Below are 25,971 nucleotides of genomic sequence, written 5' to 3'. Positions count from 1 at the left end.
GCTCCAACTGGAGAACTGCTTTTTACCAAAGGTGTCATGGACTTTGAAGAAGCATGAACTCAGGGTGAAAAGGAGAAATGAGCTAAGAGGAAGGCACGTTTGACAAACCCTCATCGTGATCAACTCCCACCTGGAAACATATGTCTTCACTGTGGAAGGACGTGTGGATCCAGAATTGGCCTCCACAGTCACTTAAGGACTCACTATTAAGACCGTGTTCATGGAAAACAATCTTACTCGGCTTCAAGTGATCATCAAAGAAAGAAGAAGAAGAAATAGTAAGTGTGCTAGAGTACAGCAATGTGGCACACTGGGCTTGACCTGTGGCCCACTTGCCAAATACCTTGGCCACTACTAAACTAGAAGCATCCTAGTTTAATACAGGAACACCTCACCTGATCGCCTTTTTCTCCTCCGCTGCCTGGCAGTCCTCGTTCTCCTCTTGGACCCTGATGTACGGAGAGCACAAAGGTGAGGGGGGGGGGGACACTCCTCTCAAGGATCTCCCTGCAACAAACTTATTGCTGATTTAGTTCTTGCTGGGATGGCTAAACCTGTGTCTGGGTTGTACTTCTTCAGCAGAGGCAGATTTAGGGCAGCATGACTGGTTCCAGGGCACTGCAACTATGACACAATGCAGTGGTTCCCAATTAGCTAAGTACTGAGGAGCCCCTGCTTTTTAAAGCCAATTCTTACTTTGAAAATATTGTTATCTCTATGGTAGCTTTTGTTATGTGAAGGGTGCCACTGACCCCTCACGGACCACCAGCTGGGAAGTACTGATGTAGTAAATAGATCAGAAGGTGAAAGGTCGGGGAGGGGGTGGAATTTGGTCTTTCACAAGGTGCCAGTGAAATTTAGTTAGCAACAATTCTTTCTAACGTGGTCCAATTGAACCATTTGCTGGCAAAAGTCCAGGCTCACTGTATGTGACACCAGGCGCCCACTGCTAAAGGTTTGATTGGCTATTTCAGAGCACACATACAACTCAGCTGTGAGCTTACCGCTGGTCCAGGGGGCCCTGCAGGACCATCCAATCCTGGAGGACCCTAAAAAAACAAAGGGAAGACAGAGGAGACATTTATACTGTTAACAATCCAGGGAATGAGGCCAGGTTGGGGAAGATATTTGCCAAGTTCAGGAAGGATGTAAGAGTAGGTACCAAAGCAAGCCTCATTGGTTAGCATGTCCCAAAGTGCAGTGCCCCAACTGAAAAGACTCACCCTCCAATCATTATCCCCCTAACCTCAAGGAGGGGCCTCTGAGGATCATGCAGGCATGTACAGTCAGGTGCAAGACAGGTGCTTACCGATTCCCCTTTCTCTCCAGATGACCCCACGTATCCTCGTTCTCCTTTAGAACCCTGGTAGTAGGTTAGGTAGGTAAGGAGAAAGGAAAAGACTTGTCATCACATGATACTAGATTAATTGAGCAGGGCAGTCAACTTTTCCAGTGAGTCCCCCCTCCCCCCCACGTTCATAACTTTAAACCTTACATTTAGAATTTTCAAATTCTGAATTAAAACAAAACAAACATGGGAATTTTCATTATGGAGAATGCTAAATATTAACCTGGCAAGTTTGATAATTTACACCTTAAATCTTTAAAAATCCAAGAGGGTCCTCAGCAGGGTATGCTGTAAAATTATTCAAAAGCAAAAAATATAAAAATGAATTTTGGATAGCAAAAACTGACTGAATACAAAGTGCTTGAGCCTGTTTTTTTGCCTAAGGCACTTCAGCTCTCCTGCGGACTTCTGCTTTGTGACGTGTGGGCCTGGCTGCCTGTTATATCTGTTTTTCCCCCCTGCACCACCAAAATAGATTTTGTGTGGCGGCACACCTGAGGCCCTCCCACCCAGCAAGGGAGCCAAACTTTCCCCACCCTCTCTCCACCTTTTCTCTGCCTGCCTAATTTGCCACTCCACCCTTCCCTTTGCATGCCATACTTACAGGTAGCCCAGGAGGACCCATTGAGCCAGGATATCCAGGCTGACCTGGGGGACCCTGTGGAAACGGATGTTGAAAAAGCATGAACACACAATAGATTTGTGGTATCAGACAACCATCACTGTGCCAGATAAATTGCTTCCATGCATTCTCGAAGACCCTGATCATTGTTGTCATGTTGCAAACTCCATTCCAAAAAGCCTGACTGAATGTTAAAAAGTCAGAAATGAATGCACCTTCTAATCTTCATTAATAATTGTAAGTTGCCCAAAAGATGGTTGTTGTTACAAATTATTACTGTACTGAAGAAGGTAAGATGCTGGTCTTGGGTAAGTGTCAAGAAAATCTCTCCAGATCTAGACAATCTATATAGAGGGCATCACCTTAGATCAGTGGTCCTCAACCTTGGGCCTCCAGATGTTTTTGGCCTACAACTCCCATGATCCCTAGTTAGCAGGACCAGTGGTCAGGGATGATGGGAACTGTCTCAAAAATCTGGAGGCCCAAGGTTGAGGACCACTGCCTTAGATAACAGATTTTTGGTTCCATTCATTGAGAGAAAATAGTCATCAAAATATTGGATTGTCCATCACATGCACTAAAAATGTCTCTGGTTGTCTTAGTAACTCAGTTTCCTGCTGAAACCACCTGCTACTATTTGCTTCGGCTGCTCAGACCCATGATCACATAAAGAAGATCTCAACTAGAGTTAACAGCATCTATCCATCTAAGACGTCTAGTTGAAAGGTGCTCTTCACCAGATGTTTTGGACTACTACGGCCATGCTGGCTGGGGCTGATGGGACTTGTAGTCCAAAAATGTGAAGGGCACCAGGTTGGGGAGGGAGGGCTAGTCTAGATCGACAAGCCCCTTGCATGTTTTATTATAGCTCTTCTGAAGTTTAGAAGCAGGATCCATTACTCACCGATTCTCCCTTGGATCCAGGGAGGCCAGGTGATCCACGTTCACCCTGCAGACCCTTTGGGAAGAAATACAAAAAAGGGGGTGTTTTGCATTTTCTGTCCCCTTTTCATTTAATTGCATTTGGTGTGGGTGGGAGGGAGGGTGCTCTAAGCCATGGATATGAATGGAGAATGGATTGCAGAAATGAGAGCCCAGTGACACAAGTATTGAGTGGCCTTGAGGCAATCAGATACCACCTTCATCTGGCTACTGTTGCTTGGAAAGCTTTTCCTCTTGTTAATATTGTTTGGAATTCAGTTCTCCACAGATGGCTCTTCTTTTAAGAAACTGGACCAATAAGATATTATTGATAATGCATTGAACAGAGTTTTGGAATGGCAGTGCTTATAGCAGTATTTCTTCCCACATCTGAAGATGCTGATCTAGAAAAGGACTAGTCAAGAAGAACCTTGCAGCATGATCTGTGGGTTATCTGTATGACAGAATTTTCACACACACACATGAACACACACACACACACACACACACACACACACACACACACCTACCTTCAAGTCCAAGTGAAGGGGCTTACCTTGATACTCTTTCAAAGGGAAAGTACTATGTACATCCCCAACCCTTCCCACAAAAAATTCTTCCAGAAATGATATTATGGCAAAAGAGTCAACTGATTGGATTTCTTTGTGCTCTGCAAAGGGCATCTTGGACAATTTGGTGAATGTGCACAGTAGTGTGTGTTGCACAGTAAAACAGCTGGAGAAGCTTTAATAACATAAACATGCAAAAAGAGCCTGCTGGAACAGGCCAATGGTCCATCAGGTCCAGCATCCTGTTTGCACAGTAGCCAATCAGATGCCTGTGAGAAACCAGCAAGCTAAACGTGAGTGCAATAGCATCCTCCCCACCTGCAATTCCCAGCAACTGTTTGGTTGACCTGTCACATTTCCAGCATTGGCATTTTGAGCATTCTAAAGAAGTCAGCATCTTCATCTTATCCCTTTGTTCTTTTGTGCTTTTTAAAACTACCTCTGCAAGAGCTACAAAAATCTGCTTAAATCCAATCCCAGTCTCCAACCATGGTATCATCCAATAGGTTCAGGAGGAGGACAAAATCCAGCCCAAGTTATTTTCACTAAATTCCATTGGGGTAAAAATGAAACCAATCTTAGTTTGCAACCCTATGCTTTAGTCCTGAATCTCATTGAACTCAGTGAGGTTTACTTTTGTGTAAGCAAGCATGGGATCAGGTTGATATTTGTGTGATGAATTAAATCCCAGTGGATACTGATTAACTTTTGTTGAATTGTGCCCCAAAATTGAGCAATGTGTCTGTGTGTGGGATTGTTCCCCCATTCCTTATGAGAGTCTTGCTAGAATTCTTACAAGTAGTTACTTGCAGGAAATTTGCCTTCTATTTTTTTGTGGTGCTCTCATTCTAAATATTTTGGATATCTAAAGTCATTCAGATAACCTTTTTTAACAGCTGCTGCCCCCCAGAAAAAAAAATGGGTGGGGAAAAATCAGGCCCCCATCTTGTCCTCTACTATGTAACTATAGAACTCTTCCTTCTCCTGCTTTCAGCTGCTGTGCTCCCTCCACCACTAGCAGTGGACAACCATCACCACACATGATGCTCAAGACACAGGAAGTAGCAGTCTCAAAGCAACCAAGGAAGCGAACTGTAAGACAGGCTGAAAGGTGAGCCCATTTTTGCAGTCCCAGCATAAGAAGTAGCCCGACATAGAAAGCCAGAGCACAAAAAATGAGGAAAACCCCAAATGGCACAGGAGATCATTTATTAGGAAATCCATTTTGAGCCTATGGAAATAACTCTAGTCAGTGGATGTGTTCTAGCGCACTTCTAGACTCTTTCTGCTTTGAGAAGGGATTCCACCACACACTAGCAAATTCAGGTTGTGCAATCTAAGTTAATTTGGAGCTCTTGTGCAACAAACCTGCTTCCCTCAAGGGCCAGACATTTTGCAATAAGGAAAGTGATGGGGAAATGCATCCTGACTACGACTGTGGGATGGAGGGGTTACTATTTCCCTCATAAGCCACCCAGGAAAGAAGGGCCAGAGTCCATAATATTCCTTTTAAGATCTGGAGAGACTGAAGGTGAACGGAGTAAGCCTGGGCTTCACTTGTGAACAGAAATCCCAAATCACAGGCAGAATTCTCCACAGATTACAACTCAGTTATCCATCATTGCTAGCAACTTTCTGTGAAATATTTAGCAAATGGAGTATCATTTTCAGTTTACAGGATTTTCAGGAGCAGCATCTGGCTATACATACAACTCATCAGCTCATTTATCTGGTCAATGGGAGTCACTCCAGCAGTTACCTTTTATTCAGAAGGCACTGTGTCACAAGCAGCCCTTAACTGGGTTTTGTATCTAACTGACAGAGCTACACAACATGGAATATGAGAATGACTTCTCTATTCATTGTCATGTGACCCACAAGAGTGGGGAGGCTCCCCTGGTGCTGCTAACAATGTGGGGTTAGTTTGGGTTACATGGCGGGTGCTGGGCAGTGATGGTTTTCACTGCACACACTGTTGACACCAGCACAGGGCCACGCCGCATAGCAATTAATCACACAGACCGTGGGAGTTACAGTGCCATTAGTGGGATGAGGTGCTGAGGGATGAGATTAAGGAATTAACAATGGTGATGGTGGTGGTCAGGTGAGGATGGAATGAGGATTTCAAGAACCAGAAACACAATTTGCATACACGACACAGAAGGAAGGCGGTTTCATTTTGGAGTGGAATCATAGAATCTTAGAGTTGGAAGGGACCCAAGAGTCATCTAGCCCAACCCCCTGCGATGCAGGAATCTCAGCAAAAGCATCCATGACAGATGGCCATCCAACCTCTGCTTAAAAACTTCCAAGGAAGGAGAGCCCACAACCTCCTGAGGGAGACCGTTCTACTGTTGAACGGCTCTTACTGTCAGGAAGTTTTTGAGTATGTTGAGTTGGAATATCTTTTCTTGTACCTTGACATTTTTCCAGCGTTTATCCGCCATGGGTTCACAGTCAAGTGGAACCACTTCATCTGAAGGGATTCAACTCACAGTGAACTCCACAGCCAACAATTGTTGAACAAGCTATGCACTGAGAGAAAAGTTAACTGTGGGAATCCATTCTATGCGTAATCTGTGACTAGATCTGTCAAGGTTTCTCAGCATTTGGTAGAGGTGAAGATGTCCCTTCACAGCTGGGACTCTGGAAGGTTTTAGAATATGCTTGTATGGTGCTGAGGGAAGACCACAGAATGACCCTGATTAACCAGTTTGGGGGACTAGCGTGAATCCCAGATTAGATGATTCCCATGTTGCCAAAAGGTTGGAGAACCTTCCAGTCCTGCTGATCCACATCTACAGAAGATGGGCCTTTATCTGGGGGCGGGGGTTAGATCATGTGACCAAGTGTGCATGGGAGGTTGGCTGTGCTATTAGATACAGAGCCTGGAGGAGGAGGGAGGAGGAGGGAGGAGGAGGAGGGGTGAGAAGCCAAACAAGCGGCGGCAACAAAGGACTGCACAGAGCACGTGCTATACTGAGTTCTTACAGGTAATCCAGGTGCGCCAGGCGTTCCAGGAAAACCTGGGGGGCCCTAAGGGAAGAAACAGTGAAATCATACCTTGGCAATCACATTGGCTAGGCTAGGGAAGGTGGGTGAAGACGGAGGAAACTGAAAGCAGAGATTTGGCTTGAATGGATAGGGCTTTCTTGACACAAGCAGGACTTAATTTCTCCCATCGCAGCACCAGAGTGATGGACTCACCTTTCCAAATGAATCCACCGCAGTATTTCCCCAAAGCAAAGCTACCTTAAAGAACAGAGACCTGCCTATCCCTTCCTTCTCCCCAGTGCAATTTGAGCCCTTTTCTTCGGAACTTGTATTAAACACAATGAGCAGCTGCTCATGGCCTGGATGTAAAAGGCCAAATATACACCATGGGCCAGGCACAAAAGAGGAAGGATATTTAAATGCATTTTACTCTCTCTGGCTCTTTGGACAGGCTTCAGCTTGTGGTGAAAAGGATGCTGCAAGGGTCAAAGGCTCGAGGGAGGAAACAAAAGCATTTGCATTGTGGTTTTAAATGGTTGCAGATTGTGAATGGTGCACAGGCACCAGAAGGGCAGCTAAAAATCTTTATTGAAAATGGAAACCAAAAATCAGAAGATGCAAGGCCTAAGGGATGTACTCACAATTGGTCCAGGAGGTCCTCTTGGGCCTGGTAGGCCCTGCACAGAAGGAGAAGCAAAGAGAAAATTATAATTCCTAAACTCAAGATACTTTGTGGCTCCTTGGTGTCTTAATAATATTAATTATTTAATTATACCCCACCCAATGGGTTTCCCCAGCCACTCTGGGTGGCATACAGCATATCTAAAAACATAATTAAAACATCAAGCATTACCTGTTCCCCCCTCTCTCCAGGTAATCCGGGGATTCCAGGGTGGCCAGGACCTCCAGCACAATCTTGGTCATTGCTACTATCACCCTGGAAGGAAAGACAAGATGCATTGGGTCAATCCCAACCTTTCTATGCAGTTAAAGGATGCCAGCAGTTTCCAAACAAAGAACAGCATCTACTGGAGGAGGACTTCCAGCAGCTTTCAATTTACAAGCTAACATGATCCTTGCCAGAAGGATAGCCATGCTAGTCTGTTGAAGGAAGAACAACAAAGTGTTACGTGGCACTTTAAGAGCTAACAAATGTATTATGAATAAATAGCTTTTGAAGACCACATTCCATCCATTGCACTAAGTGTAAGTCTGAATTGGCAAGCATATATACATGCAAATATGAGCGAGTGAAAAAGCACAGGAATGAGATTCAGAGGGAAATAAGGTGTGAGTAACAAAGGATGCAATTACCGGAAAACAAAATAGTTACATTGTCCAGTTAAAAAGGCAGTGCTCCCACCTTGTTAATCAGTCAGTGTAACTATTTTGCTTTCAGATAATTGTCGCTCTTTGTTGTTCTTGCATTTCATTTCCCTCTGAATTCACTCCTCCACATTCCCTCCCCTGTCATGTGATATATATGTTTCCCTGTTCAGGATCGTGGCTCAATCCCATGGTCCGTGAAACCTTGTGCCATAATTAAATTTGATATTCTTTAAGGTGCCACAAGACCTTTTGCTGTTTGCAGTTCTGGTAGTTATGATTCAACTGGTAAAAATTTCCTGATGTGCTCTTTGTCCTCTTCCAGATTTTTTAAACAAACAGAAAAATAATAATTAAGACATAGATCACGAGAATGAGCTCTCTGTTTATGCTAGTTGCTTCAGTACAATACTGCTGGATTGTCACACAACCCCACCACCAATGAACATCTATTTGGACTTATTTCAAGAAAACAGCTTCTAGAGAGAAATCTCAGCAAACTGAGCGCTGATGACCATGCAGTAAAATTGGTCATTGCCAGACCTAAGATTGCATAATTTACAGTTCAATCCTAGGCATCTTCACCCAGAAGTAAGTTCCACTGAGTTCAATGGGACTTATTCCAGGCTAAGTGCATATAGGGTGCAGCCTCAAGGAGGAGCCAACTCAGTCTTTCGGATCCATTTCCCTTTGGAACAAGACCCAACTTGAATGCCAGAATTCACATCGGAACAGATCAGTGAACTGGCACTGGGCTAGGGAACTTTCATTTTCCAGAACCCACAGTCCCATAGAAGATTAAATCAGTGTAGCAGCTGTTTTGGGCTGCCTATTTGCATGCACTGTTGACTACAGACAAAATACTTCTATATTTAGACTCATTCTAAAATGGGTAATATATCATTGCATCTCCACCATTTTTTAAAGAGACAAATAAAGTTGCAAAGGTCCTTGATTCTGAACAGGATCACAGAACAGGGCCATTGTGATTTCTTATTTCCCCCAATACCCAGTTAAAACTGGCCTGTGCCCCATTCCAGTATTGTGAACCTGATCCAACCCCATTGTTCCAAGCTGCATTTGCTATTTGACAGTCCCTCCCCTTGGCGCCTGGAAGAGAGACAACCCATCTGGTTTGGTGTTCTTGCTTAGATATTTTTGTGGTTAGATACTTTTTATTGATTCCACCCATCCCTTAATTATTTGTATACTATTCAGATACAATAATACTGCCTTAGATTCTGCTTGTTAACCAGATAACTTTCTTTCACTGGCCTGGTTTTCTCCTCCACAGCTATTTTTGCTACTGCACCACACTGAACTACCCAAACCTGGGCTTGTGGTTAAGCTCTCTTCATAGGTTTATTCTTAGCTACAGCTCATACAGCTCATGGTCTGTCCAGGCCATGGCTTAGCAGCAAAACAACCATGGAGGGCAAGGGTAGCTGCAATCTCCTTCTCAGAGGAACCTGCACCCTTGCACATTTATGCTAAGCCATGGTTCTGCCATGGTATTTCACCCATGGAAGGCACAACAGCTGACTTTCTGGAATTATTGTTGGATTTTAGCTCACTATAATAATCTACTCAAGCTACCTCTGGAGCTCAAGGAATGATGTGAAATACACATATCTTCAGAATCCCCTAAGCTTCCCCTAAGCTTTGCTGAACCTGAAGTCTCAGCAACTTGAGCTGAAGAACGAAGTGTCTTGGATCAAGGACAGTATAGGGCAAAAGGGTCTCATATTGCATCAGTACTGTATAGACTGGCATTTTGCTGCAGGCATATATATACCTGTACAGAACTGCTAGTGAGAACATGATGATCAAGAGGACACAGAGCTTGGTCTCCCTCACCTGGCTAATGATGAACCCTTAGTGCAAATAGCATGTGCTGATGAGGACACTTTTTGCATACTACTGGGTGGAAGAAAGGTGCTATTGATTAATTAATTAACTCATAGCATATTTTAGGCTTTTGTTTTTTTCATGATTCCCTCTCCATAGTTACTCAGCCAAGAGTTTTACTCACCCGAGCCTCTTCTGCTCTAGGGTAAAGAGCAAAGCACTGAAAACAGAAGAGATGCAGACATTTAAATTTTTATCCAGAGTTTGCAGTATGACTTACCATTACAGCTCAGCACTTGCCAGAAACACGTGAGCAGCCATATTTTCAAGGGATGCCAATGAAGCAGTAGGTGACCTGATTAGTGTACCCCAGAACCCCTTGCAATATGAGATGCTAAGGCATCAATCTTGGACCACGAGTGGCATTTGATAGGTATAATCAAAGAAAACCCAGCTATTGGAGCTGCTTATGTTAGTAAGGCAAAATATGTATGATGCCCTACTCCTGGTCATGCCCAATGTCCTTGTGTTGGGCCTATCATTTCCATAGGGACCCCTACAGGTGGAGCCCAACATGTGTCAACCGGAATCCCATGACTGATGAAGTGAGCTCTATCTGTATAGCTCTCATGCAAACAGGAAGTCCAAAGCATAGGTGGGGGGGGGACGAACCCCCTTCTGTATATAGAAATGGGACTCTACATAGGACTATATGTTGGTACGTTGACCAAAGGCATTTCTGTGATTTGTTGAGATTGAGCAAGGGCTCTCCTGCACTCTTTGCCAACATTTACTGGTTTATTATGGGAATGAGGGAAGGATTTCATTCCATTGAGAAAAAGTCACTTTCTGATCTTTGAGCTCTCTGACAGTAAAAACAAACAAACCAACCACCCTGAATTTATCACATTTAACATATACTGTATCACTGACCTCCCAAAATGTTAAGAATTGCCAGTAGACAGAAAAAAGGAAGAAACTCTAGTGGTTAGATAATGGAAAAATAAAGTCTGGGCAGTGATCAATATAATTATAGGGAAAGAAATAACAGAAGTGGAAACTTTGGATGGACAGATCTTGTAATGATTTGTTGTGAAAGATTTGGGAGAATTATTTTGACGGTGAACCATATTACACATTTGTATATTACATTCTGAGATGAAGTGTTTGTATTGGAGATATGTGTGTTTCATGCCGTCAGAATTGTTTTACAATCAATAAACATAATGATTTTTTTAAAAAAAATTCTGGCTCTCAAATGTTCATGTGTCCTGAGTTTTTAGCATTTCCCATCACTTACTAAGATGCACAAATGTGTCACATCATCTTGGCAGAATGGGCTGTTATAGACTCGTGCTGTTGCAAGGTCACTGATTTCACAGTCTGATTTACAGTGCTCTTCAAGCCCAGCTCCAGGAATCTGAATCTGACCCAAGCCTGACTGGCTACTCACCCGTGCACAATTATCTATGCCAGGGGCTCCCGGCATGCCTTGGTCACCCTTTTCGCCTTTGGTTGTGCCGGGGACTTGGGAAGCTTGTATGTTAGCACAGTCTCCACAAATGTTCTGGCAAGGGAAGAAGAAAAAGAGGGGGAGAAGCAGAATATTCCAGCACTGCCTTTCTGACATTAATTGTCAACATTTGTATTAAATGTTGTACTATTTGTAGTGTGAATGATGCACAAGTAACAAGGAGTGGGGGAATCCTGCCAGCTCTGGTGAGAAGGATACTGGCAGGACAGTCTGTCATTTCTGCACTGGGGTTTGTTGCAGAAGCACTTTCATTGACTAGCATCTCAGTAAATTGGAGCATCTGCAAACGTGGCAACGCCTTCCTAATAATTGCCTCGTTTTCCCTGTTGCTCTGTGTCAGCGCAATTCTGTTGGAGTTTGTCACCATTTGCTGTGGCAAGTGATTCTGGTATTTTCCATTATTATTGTTGTTGCCGTTCCCGCTGCTGCTGTTGTTATTGTTATCATGCCACCCTTTCTTGGAAAGTTGCCCAGGGTGGCACTCAAAATAAAATAAAATAAAATAAAGACATAAATAAAGACAGTCTCTAGGATCACCTGAAAAATGCCCCACAGACCATGGCTTACTGAATCACTGCTGCAGTCCAGCCCACCATCCAAAGACAGAAACACATTGGACAGGTGACTTTCTAACCTTTTCTTGAGAGGACAGCTTTTGCTGGCGTCTCACATTCTGTCCCTCACACCAGAGCAAAAGCCAACCAGAGATCCTTTTTGCCTTACCTTAAGGACAGCCATGCTCTCAGCAGCCAGTGGTCCCTGCAATGGGGAGATGGAAAGGAGGAGAGAAATTTTTAAAAATGCATTGATAAAACAGAGCCATCTTCCTTTCCTTTTTTATCGGAGCCATGAGCTTCTAGGGAATTGTGCCAAAAGCAGCATAAACACCTAACAGGTTCCCTCCAGCAGCCTCCTGGTTGCTGCTTTTGATAAAAAAAAATAGCTTCTAGTTTGCACCTCTTCTGCACTTCTCCTTGGTGGGGTGATGGAGGAGGCTTGGGGCAGAGCTGAGCAAAAGGGGGCAGCACTAAGCACAGGCCTGAGCGAGGGCAGGAAAAGGCGGACACCGCAGTCCTGTACCTACCAAGTCTCCCACTGTCCCAGGCAGTCCCGGCAAGCCATTGTGTCCTGGGATGCCCTAAAGGCAAGGAGAAACTTTGAATATTTTGAGTGCTTCCCAACTCTTGCCTCCCGAAGTGAGCTTTGCTCAAAGGGCTTCTGCTGCAAGATGATGGCACCTTAAAGCACCAGAACTTGGGACATCCGATACCTGCCTTCCATGCCTTTCAGCGAGCACCAGAACACCCCTCTCAGACTTTTCAACTCCTTTACCTATTCCTCAAGCCCTGACTGGCTCCTAGACTCCTAGACTGGCCTCTCCATTGGTTGGCAGCCTCCTAGGCACCTTCTTCATCAGGGTAACAACCAATCATTGACAGTCTGCTGGTGACTGTTGCCACCAAGTCAGGAATTCCCTATTCCTCTCTCTGACCAGAGAGATCTAGTGATGTGATGAGCCCCGTTTCTTCCCTTTGAGCTCCCCCAAGGCCCCAGCATGGCTCTTCATCCACACTAGGGATGGAAAAATCTGTCAATTTCAGTTCTTTTAGTTCCTGGTTTTTCCAGTCTCAGGGCTTATCCGCACTTCCACAATCCCACACCTAGAAAGCTTGGGTGTAAGCAGTTTTCCGCTTCTTTCACTCCTTTCCCAGGGAAAACCTGCTCTTTAGCACTCATGCAGAGCAAATGTCAATTCATGAAATACCTGATTGATGTTTGCTCTGATTCAGTGCTAGAGAGTGGACGTTCCTGGGGAGTGGGGAGCAATGGAAGAAGAAGAAGTTTGGATGAGCCTTTAACTTAAGTTCTCCACATTTCTGTAGCAATTTCCTTTTAAAAATGCAAGTGAATTTTTTTTTTTAGCATTTCATTTCAAATTTCTCCTAATAAACACACTCTGCATGCAGTTTTGGTTCTCATATTGTTTTGGAAAGTGCAAATTTGATAAACCCACTTTTAAATGTGAACTGAATCAAATTTCTCCCCCATGCCAAAGCAAAAACACATGAGACCTTCTTCAATCATGTAATAAGAAGATTCCTGTACAATGTATGGAGGAGATACGAAGATATTCTGGGAAGAAAAACTCCCTTGTGGATATCACCGACAGAAGCAGTGGCAGTCAAGAAGATGAATCTCAGAGATATATGGGGAGCCTATAGAAATCTGGTGAGCATCCAAGAAGATGAAACAAGACTTAAAGAAAGATAAGATAAAGAAAAGGGCTGGGGGTGTGGAGGCTTAGGAGGCAGGAGGAGTATTGTGGTTGGGTGTGATTTTCTGCAGCTTAGATCAGGACTCATAATGCTTGCATGGTGTTCTCCCCACCTCTAGAAGGCACACCTTTTGCTCTTTCAGCCAACAATTGTGCAGAGGGGATGGGGAGACATGCCTAAGATCTAGATGCCCTTTAGAATGAAAAAGGTCTATAAGATGGGAATACTTCCGTTGCACATGTTCCATGTGGAGTGCTGCCACAATTCTCTGTTCTGCCACCAACCAATGTGTCTTAAGTCAAAACAAGCCTCTGCCATCATGTTTAGTTGAGGTGGAGGAACTAGGCTCATCACCCCACACTGATGTCTGTGTTCTGGGAGGGGAGGAAGGGGAGGAAAGGAAATGTTGTGAACTGGTTCTCCATCCAGGTGGTACCGAGGGCTCCCCTTTGCCAGGGCAATATATAGAACAAACAGGTATAGTGTTACATACTATCAGCTTTTGGAGAGCAATTTCTGCCTCCTGCTCTTGATCAACCAACACAGGGATGGCCCAGCAAGAAAAGGGTCATGGTATTGGGACTCTTGCTGGACTTCTCCACCCTCCCAAAGCTTTTAAGCATTCTGTGTAATTTCCATGAGGCTGAGATGAGAACAGCTGAGGGCAACACACTGGCTCACAGCCACAACATAACTCATTTGCTTAGCACAGCACACAACACCAGGACTGGGTCCCCATCTAAGCAGACCTGCCGCTCCTACTGTGCACTGCACAACCAATGAAGTCAGGGGTAGTAGGAGTGAATACTGGGCTTGGAAGCCCTTCTCTTCCAGGTTAACTGAGTCCACTAATGCTGTACTTTATCCACTCCCCACCACCACAAAGAATACAGGAGCTGGCACTGACAATGCCTACCTGTTCTTGTCTGTAGGATGCTGGGGTATATGGCTCTCCTACCACTTACCTGCCTCCCAGGAGCTCCTGGTGGGCCTGGAGGGCCTGGAACACCTGGCGGTCCCTGTTAACACCACAAAGAAAGAGAGAGGAAGAGGTTAAGAGAGCAACAGGGCGGGCGATGGGGAGAAAGGAGCCAAGGTCGCTACGCACAGAGGAGCAAGCATGCACATACACACACCCACACACCTGAGGGCCCGGCTGAGGCTGCCAGGAAGTCCCGATCCACAGTCCTGGGGCACCCTGCGGGTCCAAAAGGGGAGAGCATTTAGCAAAGGCCAAGCAGGACATGGGCGTTCCAGCTTCCGGAGCAGCAAAGGCGTTGAGCGGAGAATGGGGGGGCACAGGTGGCTTGAACCATCATCCAGCCTGGCAGCAAATCCCCAAGGCCTTGGGGGCAGCAGGAGCATGAAGGGACGCTTACCGGAAGACCAATGTTGCTCGAGTCCACGCGAGGGCCGGGCTGGCAGCTGCACTCACCAGAATCTCCCTGAGAAGATAGAGGTGAGGAGCGTAAGGAGGGAGAGACACCTGGGGACCAAGAAGTGGGGGGGGCACAGGGATCCTTTCCTACTGGAGAAGGCGACTGTGCTAATGGAATCACAGAATTTGTAGAGTTGGAAGGGACCACAAGAGTCATCTAGTCCAACCCCCTGCAATGAAGGAATATTTTGCCCAATGTGGAGTCCCATGCTCTACTGGCTGAGCTATCCAAGCTCATGTATGGCTTGTGGGCTTCCCAGAGGCATCTGCTTGGCCATTGTGGGAGAAGATTAGATAAGCCTTTGGCAGGACTCTTCTTGTGTTCTTAGGGGCTCTGGAATGGGGCACATAATCAAGAGTCAGGGCCTGTTATCCCCAGAGTAACACCCCTGGTCCACATGAACAAGGAGTGGCAGGGTGTTTTTGGCTCCTCCTTATGTTGGATTACTCAAAGGTGCACGATGCTTCTCTCAGCCAGTGCATTGCATCCCCAGAAAGATGAGAACTGGGAGAATTGTGTGCAGCACATGACAAAACAGCAGGTGTTTGTTGTATAAGATGCTGATGGTGTGGAAAGACACCAAAAGGAACTAAAGCATTGCAAAATTTGGGATGGAGAAGGAGGCTGACCCACCTTCTCTCCTCTGGCTCCCCTTTCACCCTAGAGAAAAAGAAAGGAAGAGAAAGAAGAGTCAGATATTTGGAGAAGCATGCTGCTGGCAATAGCACACACGCGCACACATGTGCAGAGTGATTACACGGTCCCATTTGCTTCTCAGGTGTGCAAAGAAGCACATCTGCAAGCTCCTTTGATCAGCTCTCTTTGGCCTGCTTCTTTCACTCCAGTTTTCATGCCTTCTGACGTCCCACTGTCTGGAACCCCTTTTCCCTCTGAGCTAACTAATTCCTTACCCACCTTTAGAAAACTCCTCTGTTGATCAGAAATCATTTGGACTTACCTTACATTACAAGAGGGGAGTTAACAATGGCCCCTGGGCCAGAACTAGCTCCTGAAGTCTTTTCAACTGGCCTGCCAGCTGCCTACCTTTTTTGTGTGGCAGTGGCTTCGAGTAAAAATGAATGAATGAATGAATGAATGAATTCCTCTGTGTTCCCTACAGTTCTTCCTAGGAATCTTCTGAAGGACTTGGTGATCATTGCCAGGACCATCTGAAATGGTAAGAGAAGCTGGTTCCATCAGGATCCATCGCCTCAAGATGCCTGGAGTGCCAATTCCTAAAGGCTTTCCTCACCTGGGGTACCTTGAAGTAGCAGTTCCCAAAGTCTTCCTTGCATCTTACCTTTCCCACTAAGTAAAGTGAGGGAAGCCAGTTCCACCGGGAACTACTACCTCAATGCCTTGAAGCTGTGACTCCCAAAGGAGCAATTCTCCTCTTTTTTTGCTGCTCAGCATTTTTCAACCAGCTTGAGGGGCAGAGAGAGAATCACTGGGAAGGGAGGTTTAAACCTCCCCTCCCAGCTGTCTGCCCCACCAGTGCCCAGCTGATTGGGAAACAGCTAAGCAGTGGTGAAGAGGGGGCTGTAGGTGGGTGTACCCGTGCATTGGAATGGTGTCAGGCTTTGAGCCTGGAAGTATCTCGGGTCCAAACTCTGCTGTGCAATCTTTCTCAGGCAGTGGTGTAGGAGTGGAGAAGGAATATGGGAAGCTGCCTTATAAAAAGTCCGAAGTCCATTTTGCTCAATACTGTCTGCACTGACTGGCAGTGGCTCTCTGGGGTTTCAGGCAAGGAGTCTCTCCCAGCCGCACCTGGATATGACATAGGGAATTGAAATTTGGACCTTCTTCATGCAAGGCAGATGCTCTACCACTGAACTATATACTCTCCCCCCCCCCCCCAAGCATCTGTGGCACGGCCCACCCTTACCTTCCACCCAACATGATAACAGCATTGCTGCACTGAAAAACAAGCTGAGTGACATGCTAAATTCAATAAGAACAACTTGAAAACACCAAGGACCACGGAACAGATCTTTGAGGGCTGCGCACAGTGGCTCCTATTGAATAATTGAAGGTATTCCCTCAAAAGACGCACACATAATTAATAACCCCTTTTATCTCTCTTGCTAACATTGGGAGTTATTAAAGAAGAGTACGCACCCCAAATCCAAATTACTTTTCAGCACCATATGTTGGCCTTTGAGGCACCGCTTGTCATTAGAACAGCGCTGAGCATTTGCGCTGCAAATTTCAAAACCGCCACGGCGTGAACAGCCATCTCTGCTTTGCAAACGAGAAAGCATGTTCTGTGCTGCATGCTCTTTGACCCTTAGACGTTTTAGTCAGTCTTATTTTGGGGTGGAAGTGAAGTGTTTACACGAAACATCCACACATTAGTCATGCCAAAGCTGGATCCAAAGCTTCAAAATTCAGGCTTTCAACACTTTCGTTTCAGAGCCTGCTTCAAAAGAGAGTGGGGTCAGGCAAGTGCTGTGGCCTCGAGGCAGGCAAAGGGCCAGCAGTACTCAGGAGCATCACTGCTATTTTTTCACAGAGCATCCAAGAAGGTGAGAAGCAGCGTGAGCGAATTCTTAGTTGCACAAGCCCCTCTTCAATATTAAAGAGGGCACTAAGGATGCCTGAGGACTTTTCCCTGGGAAAACCTGCTGTTAACTACTGAATCAGAGCAAATGTCAATCAGTTTTTTCTGTGGATCATTCCAATTCAGCAGTAAACATAGGGTTTTCCTGGGGAAAGTGGTGAGACAAATCAAAACCGCTCAGACTTGCCCCTAGAAACATGAGACAAACAGAGAACCTCTCAGATCCACACTTTCTAGGCAAGGGACAAGCAGAAGTTTTGCTCTAAAGCAGGGGTCAGCAAACTTTTTCAGCAGGGGGTTGGTCCACTGTCCCTCAGACCTTGTGGGGGACTGGACTATATTTTTTGGGGGAAATGAATGAATTCCTACGCCCCACAAATAACCCAGAAATGCATTTTAAATAAAAGGACACATTCTACTCATGTAAAAACAAGCTGATTCCTGGACCGTCCGCAGGCCAGATTTAGAAGGCGATTGGGCCGGATCTGGCCCCTGGGCCTTAGTTTGCCTATCCATGCTCTAAACTAGGAAGGGTGGATCTGGCACCTGGGCATTTTTAAGAAGGGGAGGAAACTTTCTCTGATTGGATTCCATCCAGGTAACAGCCATGGCAGGTTGTATCCACAGGCCTATCAAGTTCCTTTTGTTTTAAGACTTTCAAGGCCAGTGCAGGTTTTTGCCAGCAGTGGGATTGTCAGAAGTGAGTGGTTCACAGGTAATTAAGAACCTGGTGCAGCCCAATGATTAGACAGGATAATTTTAGTTTCCAGATAAATCTTCTTTCAAAGCACACAGCTTGCCCACCTTTGAACCATCGGATCCAGGAACTCCCGGGAGACCCTGCTGGCCTTCTCGGCCCTGGAGGAGAATATCAGGACAACAAGAGTCAGAAAGCACACAGTGCTGGTTGGTTGTAAGATTTCCAGAGCTACAAAGCAACGGTACTTACTGGTGGGCCAGTAACACTGGCACCTGGAGGCCCAGTGGGTCCTATGGCACCTTTAAGACCTGGGGAGCCCTATAGGGAAAAGAGCAATGTTACATCCAAGCTGACAACGTTCTGCTGTTAATGGCGGAAGAGGTGTCATTTGCTCTAAAACAGGCCCTCCAGATGTTTTGGCCCACAACTCCCATGACCCCTAGCTAACAGGACCAGTGGTCGGGGAAGATGGGAATTGTAGTCCAAAACATCTGGAGGGCCGAAGTTTGGGGATGTCTGCTCTAAAACAAGGTTAAGGCCCAACACAATCTATGCTGGAGATTTCTAATATCTTGCACATATATTGTGGGATATAAAGTATACTTTGCAAACACAGTGTCTCCCACGCTCTTATATTAATGCAATGGAATATGGCGTAATTGCTGCAGGGTGCAAACCAGTAATTTCATCCTCAGTGAAATGGCGCTGTGTGAACAGCACAGAATTAAAGCCGTTTTCTACTGAGGTTCACCTTGGAATAGGAGTACATGTCACTGCACTGACATTTTATCTGTTTCATCATTCATTTGATGCAACAGCTCAGTGGTAATGAATAAAAAATTAAAGATGAACCCACCACGGCCATGCAGGCTGTTAGATGCCATTTCTCCATTCCCACTGCAAATTATACAACCCAGATGTCAACGCTCACCTTTTCCCCCTTTCCCCCAACATTTCCTGGTGGCCCTCGAGGTCCTGGGGATCCCTGTGGCACAGAAAAAAAGAGAATCACAGCAAAAGTGAAAGGGACAGGAAGAACAAAGCCGGGTTCTGGAAACATGAAGATATCTCGATAGCAAAACATTTCCTTTTGTTACACTTTTGCCACGTACCTTTTGCCAACCTGATTCCCCCTCTCCCAATGCTTTGGACTAGCCAGCTTATGAGGATTGTGGCTCAAAACCTCTGGAGGGCACCAGGTTAGCAAAGGTTACATTGGGAGTTTGCAAAGCCTTTGGGAAAAAAAAAGTAGAGATGCCATTGAATTTTCTTGCTATCAATTTCAGAATGCTCTGTACATTCCTACCTGAAGGAACCACAAAAAAGTTGATGTAGTTGTCTAGATATGTTCTGTGTGCCATCCTTTGGGGCATCCTCCACTTGCCCTGGTGAAGGAAGTCTACATATTCAGGCATGGGCATAGCCAGGATATTTTTTTGGGGGGGGGGCAGGACACTCACCCTGTCATCATCCTCTGTCTAGCTCTGTCTAACAGATTCAGAATGAAATTTTTCAACAAGAGTTGCTTAAATTACTTTCTTTTGACTCTAAGTGCTCAGAAAAATCACCATCCAAGTGACTGTAGTGAGCCTTTCAATTTCAAACATTCTGATTATTGCTACTTCCAGTGAAGTATTTTTATTTATCTACTTGATTGGGGTGAGCTGCTGCCCCCACCCCTACCCTGTGGCTACGCCCATGCATTCAGGGCAGAGTCGATTATACCTGCAACTAAAGCTGCAGCTAAATACCTGCAACTAAAAAATCATACAAGGATTTTTGAGAAAAGGAAAAATAGCTTTGATAAAAATCTGCCCCAGACCCCAGCTCGTTCCCCCTGTCTGGAACATCGAGGAGCCTTCTGCAAATGAGTGAATTTCCATGCTAGGTCATAATCCCTTGCAAAGCAGTTAACTCCACGCTGCTCATCTCAGGACTTTGCTGTTGGGTAATCAGGGCTACGTGGCTCCTCTAAGGCCTTCCAGGTTAGCACCAGAGTCTGGTTCAGGGATCCTCTGAGTCACTGTCTAGGCATGACAGGTCTACTGTGGCTGACCTGCCTTAACGTGGCTGAACAGGGCAAGGCGAGATTCTACTTACAGGATTGCCAGGTGAGCCTTTCTGTCCAATTTCCCCCTGAGAAAGAAGAGAGACGTGGGTGGGTCTTGTTCTAATTGCAACGCATGGTTGCAGAAACTATTCACACACACACACACACACACACACACACACACAGTGGCCATACTCACTTCTGGACCTTGGATTCCTATCCCTGGAGGACCTGGCTCCCCCTGGAAAGACGCAACAGACAGATTAGTGGAAACACAACATCACCAAACCACCCAATGAATGACGCACACCTGAGTCGTAGCTATTTAAACCAGCCTTGGCTCCGTGATTCCCCTTATCTCCCTCCCTGGAATTTTATGCTCCCTCCTCCTGCATCTCTGCACCGCAGCCTTAACCCTCTTTGTTCATTACCCCAACTGGGTGTCTGTGGAGCACCTTTTGTGGCTGGTTAGCAATGGCAATTCACTCTTCCTCTTATCTCTTGGGCCCGGCTGTCAAAATAGGTATTAAAGAACCTTTTAATGAGGGTGAAAGAGGAGAGCGCAAAATATGGTCTGAAGCTCAACATCAAAAAAACCAAGATCATGGCCACTGGTCCCATCACCTCCTGGCAAATAGAAGGGGAAGAAATGGAGGCAGTGAGAGATTTTACTTTCTTGGGCTCCTTGATCACTGCAGATGGTGACAGCAGTCACGAAATTAAAAGACGCCTGCTTCTTGGGAGAAAAGCAATGACAAACCTAGACAGCATCTTAAAAAGCAGAGACATCACCTTGCCGACAAAGGTCCGTATCGTTAAAGCTATGGTTTTCCCAGTAGTGATGTATGGAAGTGAGAGCTGGACCATAAAGAAGGCTGATCGCCGAAGAATTGATGCTTTTGAATTATGGTGCTGGAGGAGACTCTTGAGAGTCCCATGGACTGCTAGAAGATCAAACCTATCCATTCTTAAGGAAATCAGCCCTGAGTGCTCCCTGGAAGGACAGATCGTGAAGCTGAGGCTCCAATACTTTGGCCACCTCATGAGAAGAGAAGAATCCTTGGAAAAGACCCTGATGTTGGGAAAGATTGAGGGCACTAGGAGAAGGGGACGACAGAGGACAAGATGGTTGGACAGTGTTCTCGAAGCTACGAACATGAGTTTGACCAAACTACGGGAGGCAGTGGAAGACAGGAGTGCCTGGCGTGCTATGGTCCATGGGGTCACGAAGAGTCGGACACGACTAAACGACTAAACAACAACAAGCAATGGCAATTCACTCTTCCTCTTATCTCTTGGGCCCGGCTGTCAAAATAGGTAGCCAGGCCAAGGTTCAAGCAGTGCCTGGGAGAAAGAGAACCCGTCTGTCCATGGAAACAAGGTACATTTAAAGCCCTGTCCAGCTATGTTGCTCACCTGCAGTCCTTTCAAGCCAGGAGGTCCCTGAACTCCCGGAAGTCCTGGTTTCCCCTGGTGGTGAGAGGAGGAAATACGCAGTAGAATTAGCCTCAATAATTTAGAGCCCCCCAGACGTCACTCATATTCTGATCCATCTGATCCATATTCTGTTGCCTTAGAGGAATATATTGTCTACCTTCTGTGAGTTCACAGCAGGTTTTCAGTTCCTGTATAGTTCTGAGCTAGAAAGCTAGGGGGAAAGCTAGCTGTTTATCTGAGGAAGCTAAAACAGTCAGCATTTGCTCTAAACTGATATTCGATTTCAAATGAGTAGTTCTGGAAAATTTAATGGGCGCAATTAATCATTCTTAGACCTTTCAGTGCTGCAGATTTTTTTTAAAAAAGCATACTGGTCTATCAGAAAGTTACTAGCTATGTGAAACAAACTTTTTAAAGTAGCTTCTTAAAAAGTACTCCAAAAAGGATATTTGTAAAGCAAAGAAATATGAGGCTCTTATTCCAGCCTCATCCTGTGAAAGGATATTTTTGCTGTCACGAACAACCAAAAGATAACATCATTCTGCATCTTGATCACTCTAATTTTGCATCAAGAAAAACAGAATTATACAGCCTTCATAAATCACGAACCACCATAAATCACGAACATTTGCATAATTTCCCTAGTGTGCATAATTTCATCTACTTCAGATAGTTGCAGGAAGGGATAATGCCATGCTCAGTGCAGGACCATTTCAACCTTACTCTTCTGAACACTGGAGTAGACATTGCCTACACCCTTTCAAGCCTCTCTTCATAGCCATGAGGGATAGAAACTTGATTCTTTTTTTAATGAGATTTTCAAGATGCTGAATTCAGAGACCCTGTTGCAAATTCTCTATCTTTCCTGTGCTTTTATGAAATCGTGGGATGTGCTTAGAATATGTTTCTCAAATCTCTTGACACTCCCACTGCGAACAATGGTATTCATACTGTTTCAAATTATGTTTGAAAATCAGTATCTGTGAAAACAGAGCCATACTGCCATCATCATTGGTTATCTCACAAATGATATTATATTCACAAACTTAATAAGGTGAGAGCATGACTTGCTTTTAAAATAACAAAGATGTCTTGCTTTGTCTTACCAAGGAATGCTAGTGTTTAAAATTATAATTATTTGACATTCTCATACTTAACAGAAACGGTCACCTGTATTCAGGGAAGATCTTTTACTGAGATACTTTGTGAAGGCGTTGTGAAATGTAAATTGAGCCAGTTAATTAAAGGAATAAAAATGAGGCAGTTAACACTGGGTCATCCAATAAAAGTGATTGGCAGCAGGTTCTAGACGGATGAAAGGAATTAGTTCTTCACATGAGACGTAATTAACTTATGAAAGTTGTTATTGCAAGTTGTGCTGTCTTAAAGGATTAGACATATTTGTGGAAGATCTATCAAATGTTAACAGCTATTGTAGTTGCATGGAATTTCCAAAACATTATTATTAATGGGTGATATAGGAGTGCTGTAAATAAACAAATAACTGTACAGAGTACCTGAGTACCAGATGCTAACTTGGAAGCATGGCAAAGGCCTTCATGCTTGCTTGTGACACCTACCCGTATCTAAACTGGCTAAAAGATCATGCAACAGTTGACAAATCTATTATACAAACACAAAATGTATCTGGTTCTAGGGATGCAGCCTTAATTGTTCACATAAATAATTCAAAGTAATGGTAGTTAACAGCAGTTAATGACTGAACTGATCTTAAAACAATCAGACTAAATTCTGAATTTGGCATTCCCAGCACCATTTTGATCAGTCGGAAAGCTACTTACAGGTTTGCCTGGCTGTCCCACACCTGGAAGCCCACGGTCTCCTTTTGAACCTGGTTTTCCTGGGATCCCAACCGCACCAGAGAGGTCTCCATTGAGGGTGGGACAGGAGTCACAAGCATCACCCTGTGGTACCGGAATGGTGAGAGTGGGGAAGAATGCAGAGTGATATGTCAACAAACAGTAGACCAATCTAGATGTCCCAGACTAGATGTCCCAGATATCCTACCCCATTATCCCTAATCAAAATTTTCCATCACATAAACACTTAAGACCAGAGGCCCATGTGGATAGTCATTGGCCGCACCAAGGAGGCAAGCTATAATTGTGTCTGCTGGCTCTTTACACGTGTGCTTACGGGCATACGCCCTGCCAAACAAGATGGTTTGGATCATGCAAAGGAAGTTTGTGTGTGTAGGCTCTTCTTTGCAAACATGAACTTTAAAGCAGGGCAGTCAGGGGTGGGCCAGAAAGCAGGATTCTGATCCACCCCACCCCACTGAGAGATATGCTTGAGGATCATTTGCCTTGTGGTCAGGTACACAATAACTGATATGAACCAAGCGCGAATTAGGGATGAACTTAAATGGGCTCCAAATTTTGTGGCCCTTTATGCTTGTGGTGAACTTGGGAGAGCCTCTTTCCCTGCACCAAACAAACAAACAAACAAACAAACAAACAAACAAACAAAGGATAAAAAAACCAGAGAGGTGTGCACACAAAATTTGGCACCAGAGGAGCAGCTCATCCTTAACAATGGCAATGGGCATTTTCCTTTCGCCCCCTTTTCAAAAGTCTCTACCAGCAGCAGCAGCAACAACACACCAACTCCTCTTTCAGTGGTCCAGCCACCAATTTCTATCCACCTCCCACTGCCTTAGATTTAGCATTGCTCCAGGGCATTGGTGAGAGCGGGGGCGGGGGGGGGAGGTAATGGCAATAACAACCATTATTTTTACCGTTCTCCCACTCACTCAGTGCCTTGTTTGCAGATGGCAATTTTACTACAGGATTGCAAGTGTAGTAAAATACTCCTACTGCTTGACAGAGCAATACAGTGGAAACCTGGTTCTCGAACGGCTTAGTTGACAAACAAATCAGCTCCCAAACGCCGAAAACTCAGAAGTAAGTGTTCAAACGTTTTTTGGAAGCTGAACGTCCGATAGAGCTGTCGGCTATTGTTTCCGGGGCACCTGCGCCAGTCGGAAGCTGTGCCTTGGTTTTCAAACATTTCAGGAGTTGAACAGACTTCCAAAATGGATTAAGTTTGAGAGTCAAGGTTCCACTGTACAGGAGAGAAATCTCACCCTGGGGGGAGTTTGGTTATTTGCACAGGTGCACACACACACACTGTTCCAAAAACATTAGGTCCCTCCTGGCCGCATGGTGGTTGTACCCCAACAAGGGGCTTACTCACCTTTTCACCTTTAGCTCCTGACGGACCTCTGACTCCAGGTTCACCAGAAAGACCAGGCAAACCTGCTGTGCCTGGTATGCCAGGATCGCCTGGGCTTCCAGAAGCACCCTAGACAGGATAGATTTTTATACATACTTGTTCTTATTTATTTTTACAACATATCAAAAAGATAAAAAAATGACAAACTAGACCTCTCACCCTCCCTGTTTTTTTTTTAACCCAACCTCAAGGCACAGTTCAGATCCAAATAATAATAGTAAAGGTTATATACTAAAGTGGAGAGGGTCTGAAAGATGCTGATTTCAATACAGAGCTCATCCACACTGTGCCATGCTTTTTAGGCACAGGCCAGGGATTTCCAGATCTGTGTCTGAGTGGGGATTTTTTCTTTTCCCTGCTGCATTTCCCTGGGGAAACTCATGCTGGAGGAAATGGCAATCTGCCGCCAGCACAGTTTGGCCAGAATTGGTGGTATATTCCCAGACCACCAGGTCCCAGTCAATCATCTGGTTGCTGAAATCTTCACTTCCTGCAGTTTCTGAACCATCTTCAAAAGGCAGCCCATTGTCTTGGCACAGCATCATAGAAACAAGGGATACAGACTGGAGTGGCTGTTATCATAGGCCCACTTGAACCATGTACTGAAACTCAGGGGCACCCAAAAGCAGTGGGCAGAAAGGGTTTCTTTTGGGAGGGGGAAGAGGAATTCTCTAGCTTCTTTGCTAGGACTTCCAAGGCTACACCAAAATCTGCCTTGTTTATGCAGTAGAAATCACACAAAACAATGGTCCCATTGCTTGTTTATGAAGTAAAAATCTGCTGCTCTTTGTGAGTACTCTGGTATCTGTGGCACAACACTACAAGAGCCAGTGGGATGTAGTGGCTTATGGGACAGACGAGAACTGTGGGGTAGACCCAGGTTCAAATGTCCATTCAGCATCAAAATATACCGAGTGCCCAGGTGCAAGTCTCTGCCTCTCAGCCTAACTTACTTCAAAGGGCTGTTGTGCAGATAATATTGAGTCAGTCATTGTCTCTCAACTTAACCTACCACACAGGCTCGTTGGGAAGATAATACTGAGGGCGAGGTGAGAGATAATTGGAGGAAATGCAGGATATAAATATAACAAT

General features: G+C 45.1%; 1 protein-coding gene across 6 annotated transcripts in view; it reads right to left on the bottom strand.

Annotated features, from left to right (window-relative positions):
* The window catches only part of COL16A1 (collagen type XVI alpha 1 chain), a 129,851-nt gene that overhangs the window by 23,152 nt on the left and 80,728 nt on the right, over positions 1-25,971 (bottom strand). For 2 of the 6 annotated variants that reach the window (XM_035121180.3, XM_035121181.3), the window contains exons 31-54: positions 24,841-24,948; positions 23,427-23,549; positions 21,604-21,657; positions 20,387-20,428; positions 20,238-20,273; positions 19,069-19,122; positions 18,387-18,455; positions 18,242-18,295; positions 15,511-15,537; positions 14,818-14,883; positions 14,583-14,636; positions 14,404-14,457; positions 12,247-12,300; positions 11,886-11,921; positions 11,082-11,195; positions 9,813-9,848; positions 7,308-7,391; positions 7,096-7,131; positions 6,452-6,496; positions 2,875-2,928; positions 1,953-2,006; positions 1,310-1,363; positions 1,005-1,049; positions 396-449 (exon numbers count right to left, since the gene is read on the bottom strand). In XM_035121180.3, the coding sequence (XP_034977071.3) occupies positions 396-449; positions 1,005-1,049; positions 1,310-1,363; positions 1,953-2,006; positions 2,875-2,928; positions 6,452-6,496; positions 7,096-7,131; positions 7,308-7,391; positions 9,813-9,848; positions 11,082-11,195; positions 11,886-11,921; positions 12,247-12,300; positions 14,404-14,457; positions 14,583-14,636; positions 14,818-14,883; positions 15,511-15,537; positions 18,242-18,295; positions 18,387-18,455; positions 19,069-19,122; positions 20,238-20,273; positions 20,387-20,428; positions 21,604-21,657; positions 23,427-23,549; positions 24,841-24,948 (1,407 nt within the window). The remainder of the gene's footprint in view (positions 1-395; positions 450-1,004; positions 1,050-1,309; positions 1,364-1,952; positions 2,007-2,874; positions 2,929-6,451; positions 6,497-7,095; positions 7,132-7,307; positions 7,392-9,812; positions 9,849-11,081; positions 11,196-11,885; positions 11,922-12,246; positions 12,301-14,403; positions 14,458-14,582; positions 14,637-14,817; positions 14,884-15,510; positions 15,538-18,241; positions 18,296-18,386; positions 18,456-19,068; positions 19,123-20,237; positions 20,274-20,386; positions 20,429-21,603; positions 21,658-23,426; positions 23,550-24,840; positions 24,949-25,971) is intronic. The other 4 variants (XM_035121183.3, XM_035121185.3, XM_035121184.3 and 1 more) reach the window with 4 other exon arrangements.

The sequence above is a fragment of the Zootoca vivipara genome, chromosome 6 (assembly GCF_965207765.1).
Source record: "Zootoca vivipara chromosome 6, rZooViv2.hap1.1, whole genome shotgun sequence".
Classification (NCBI taxonomy): domain Eukaryota; kingdom Metazoa; phylum Chordata; class Lepidosauria; order Squamata; family Lacertidae; genus Zootoca; species Zootoca vivipara.
The sequence above is the reverse complement of the archived record's forward strand: the minus strand, read 5'-3'. Positions and strand labels throughout refer to the sequence as shown.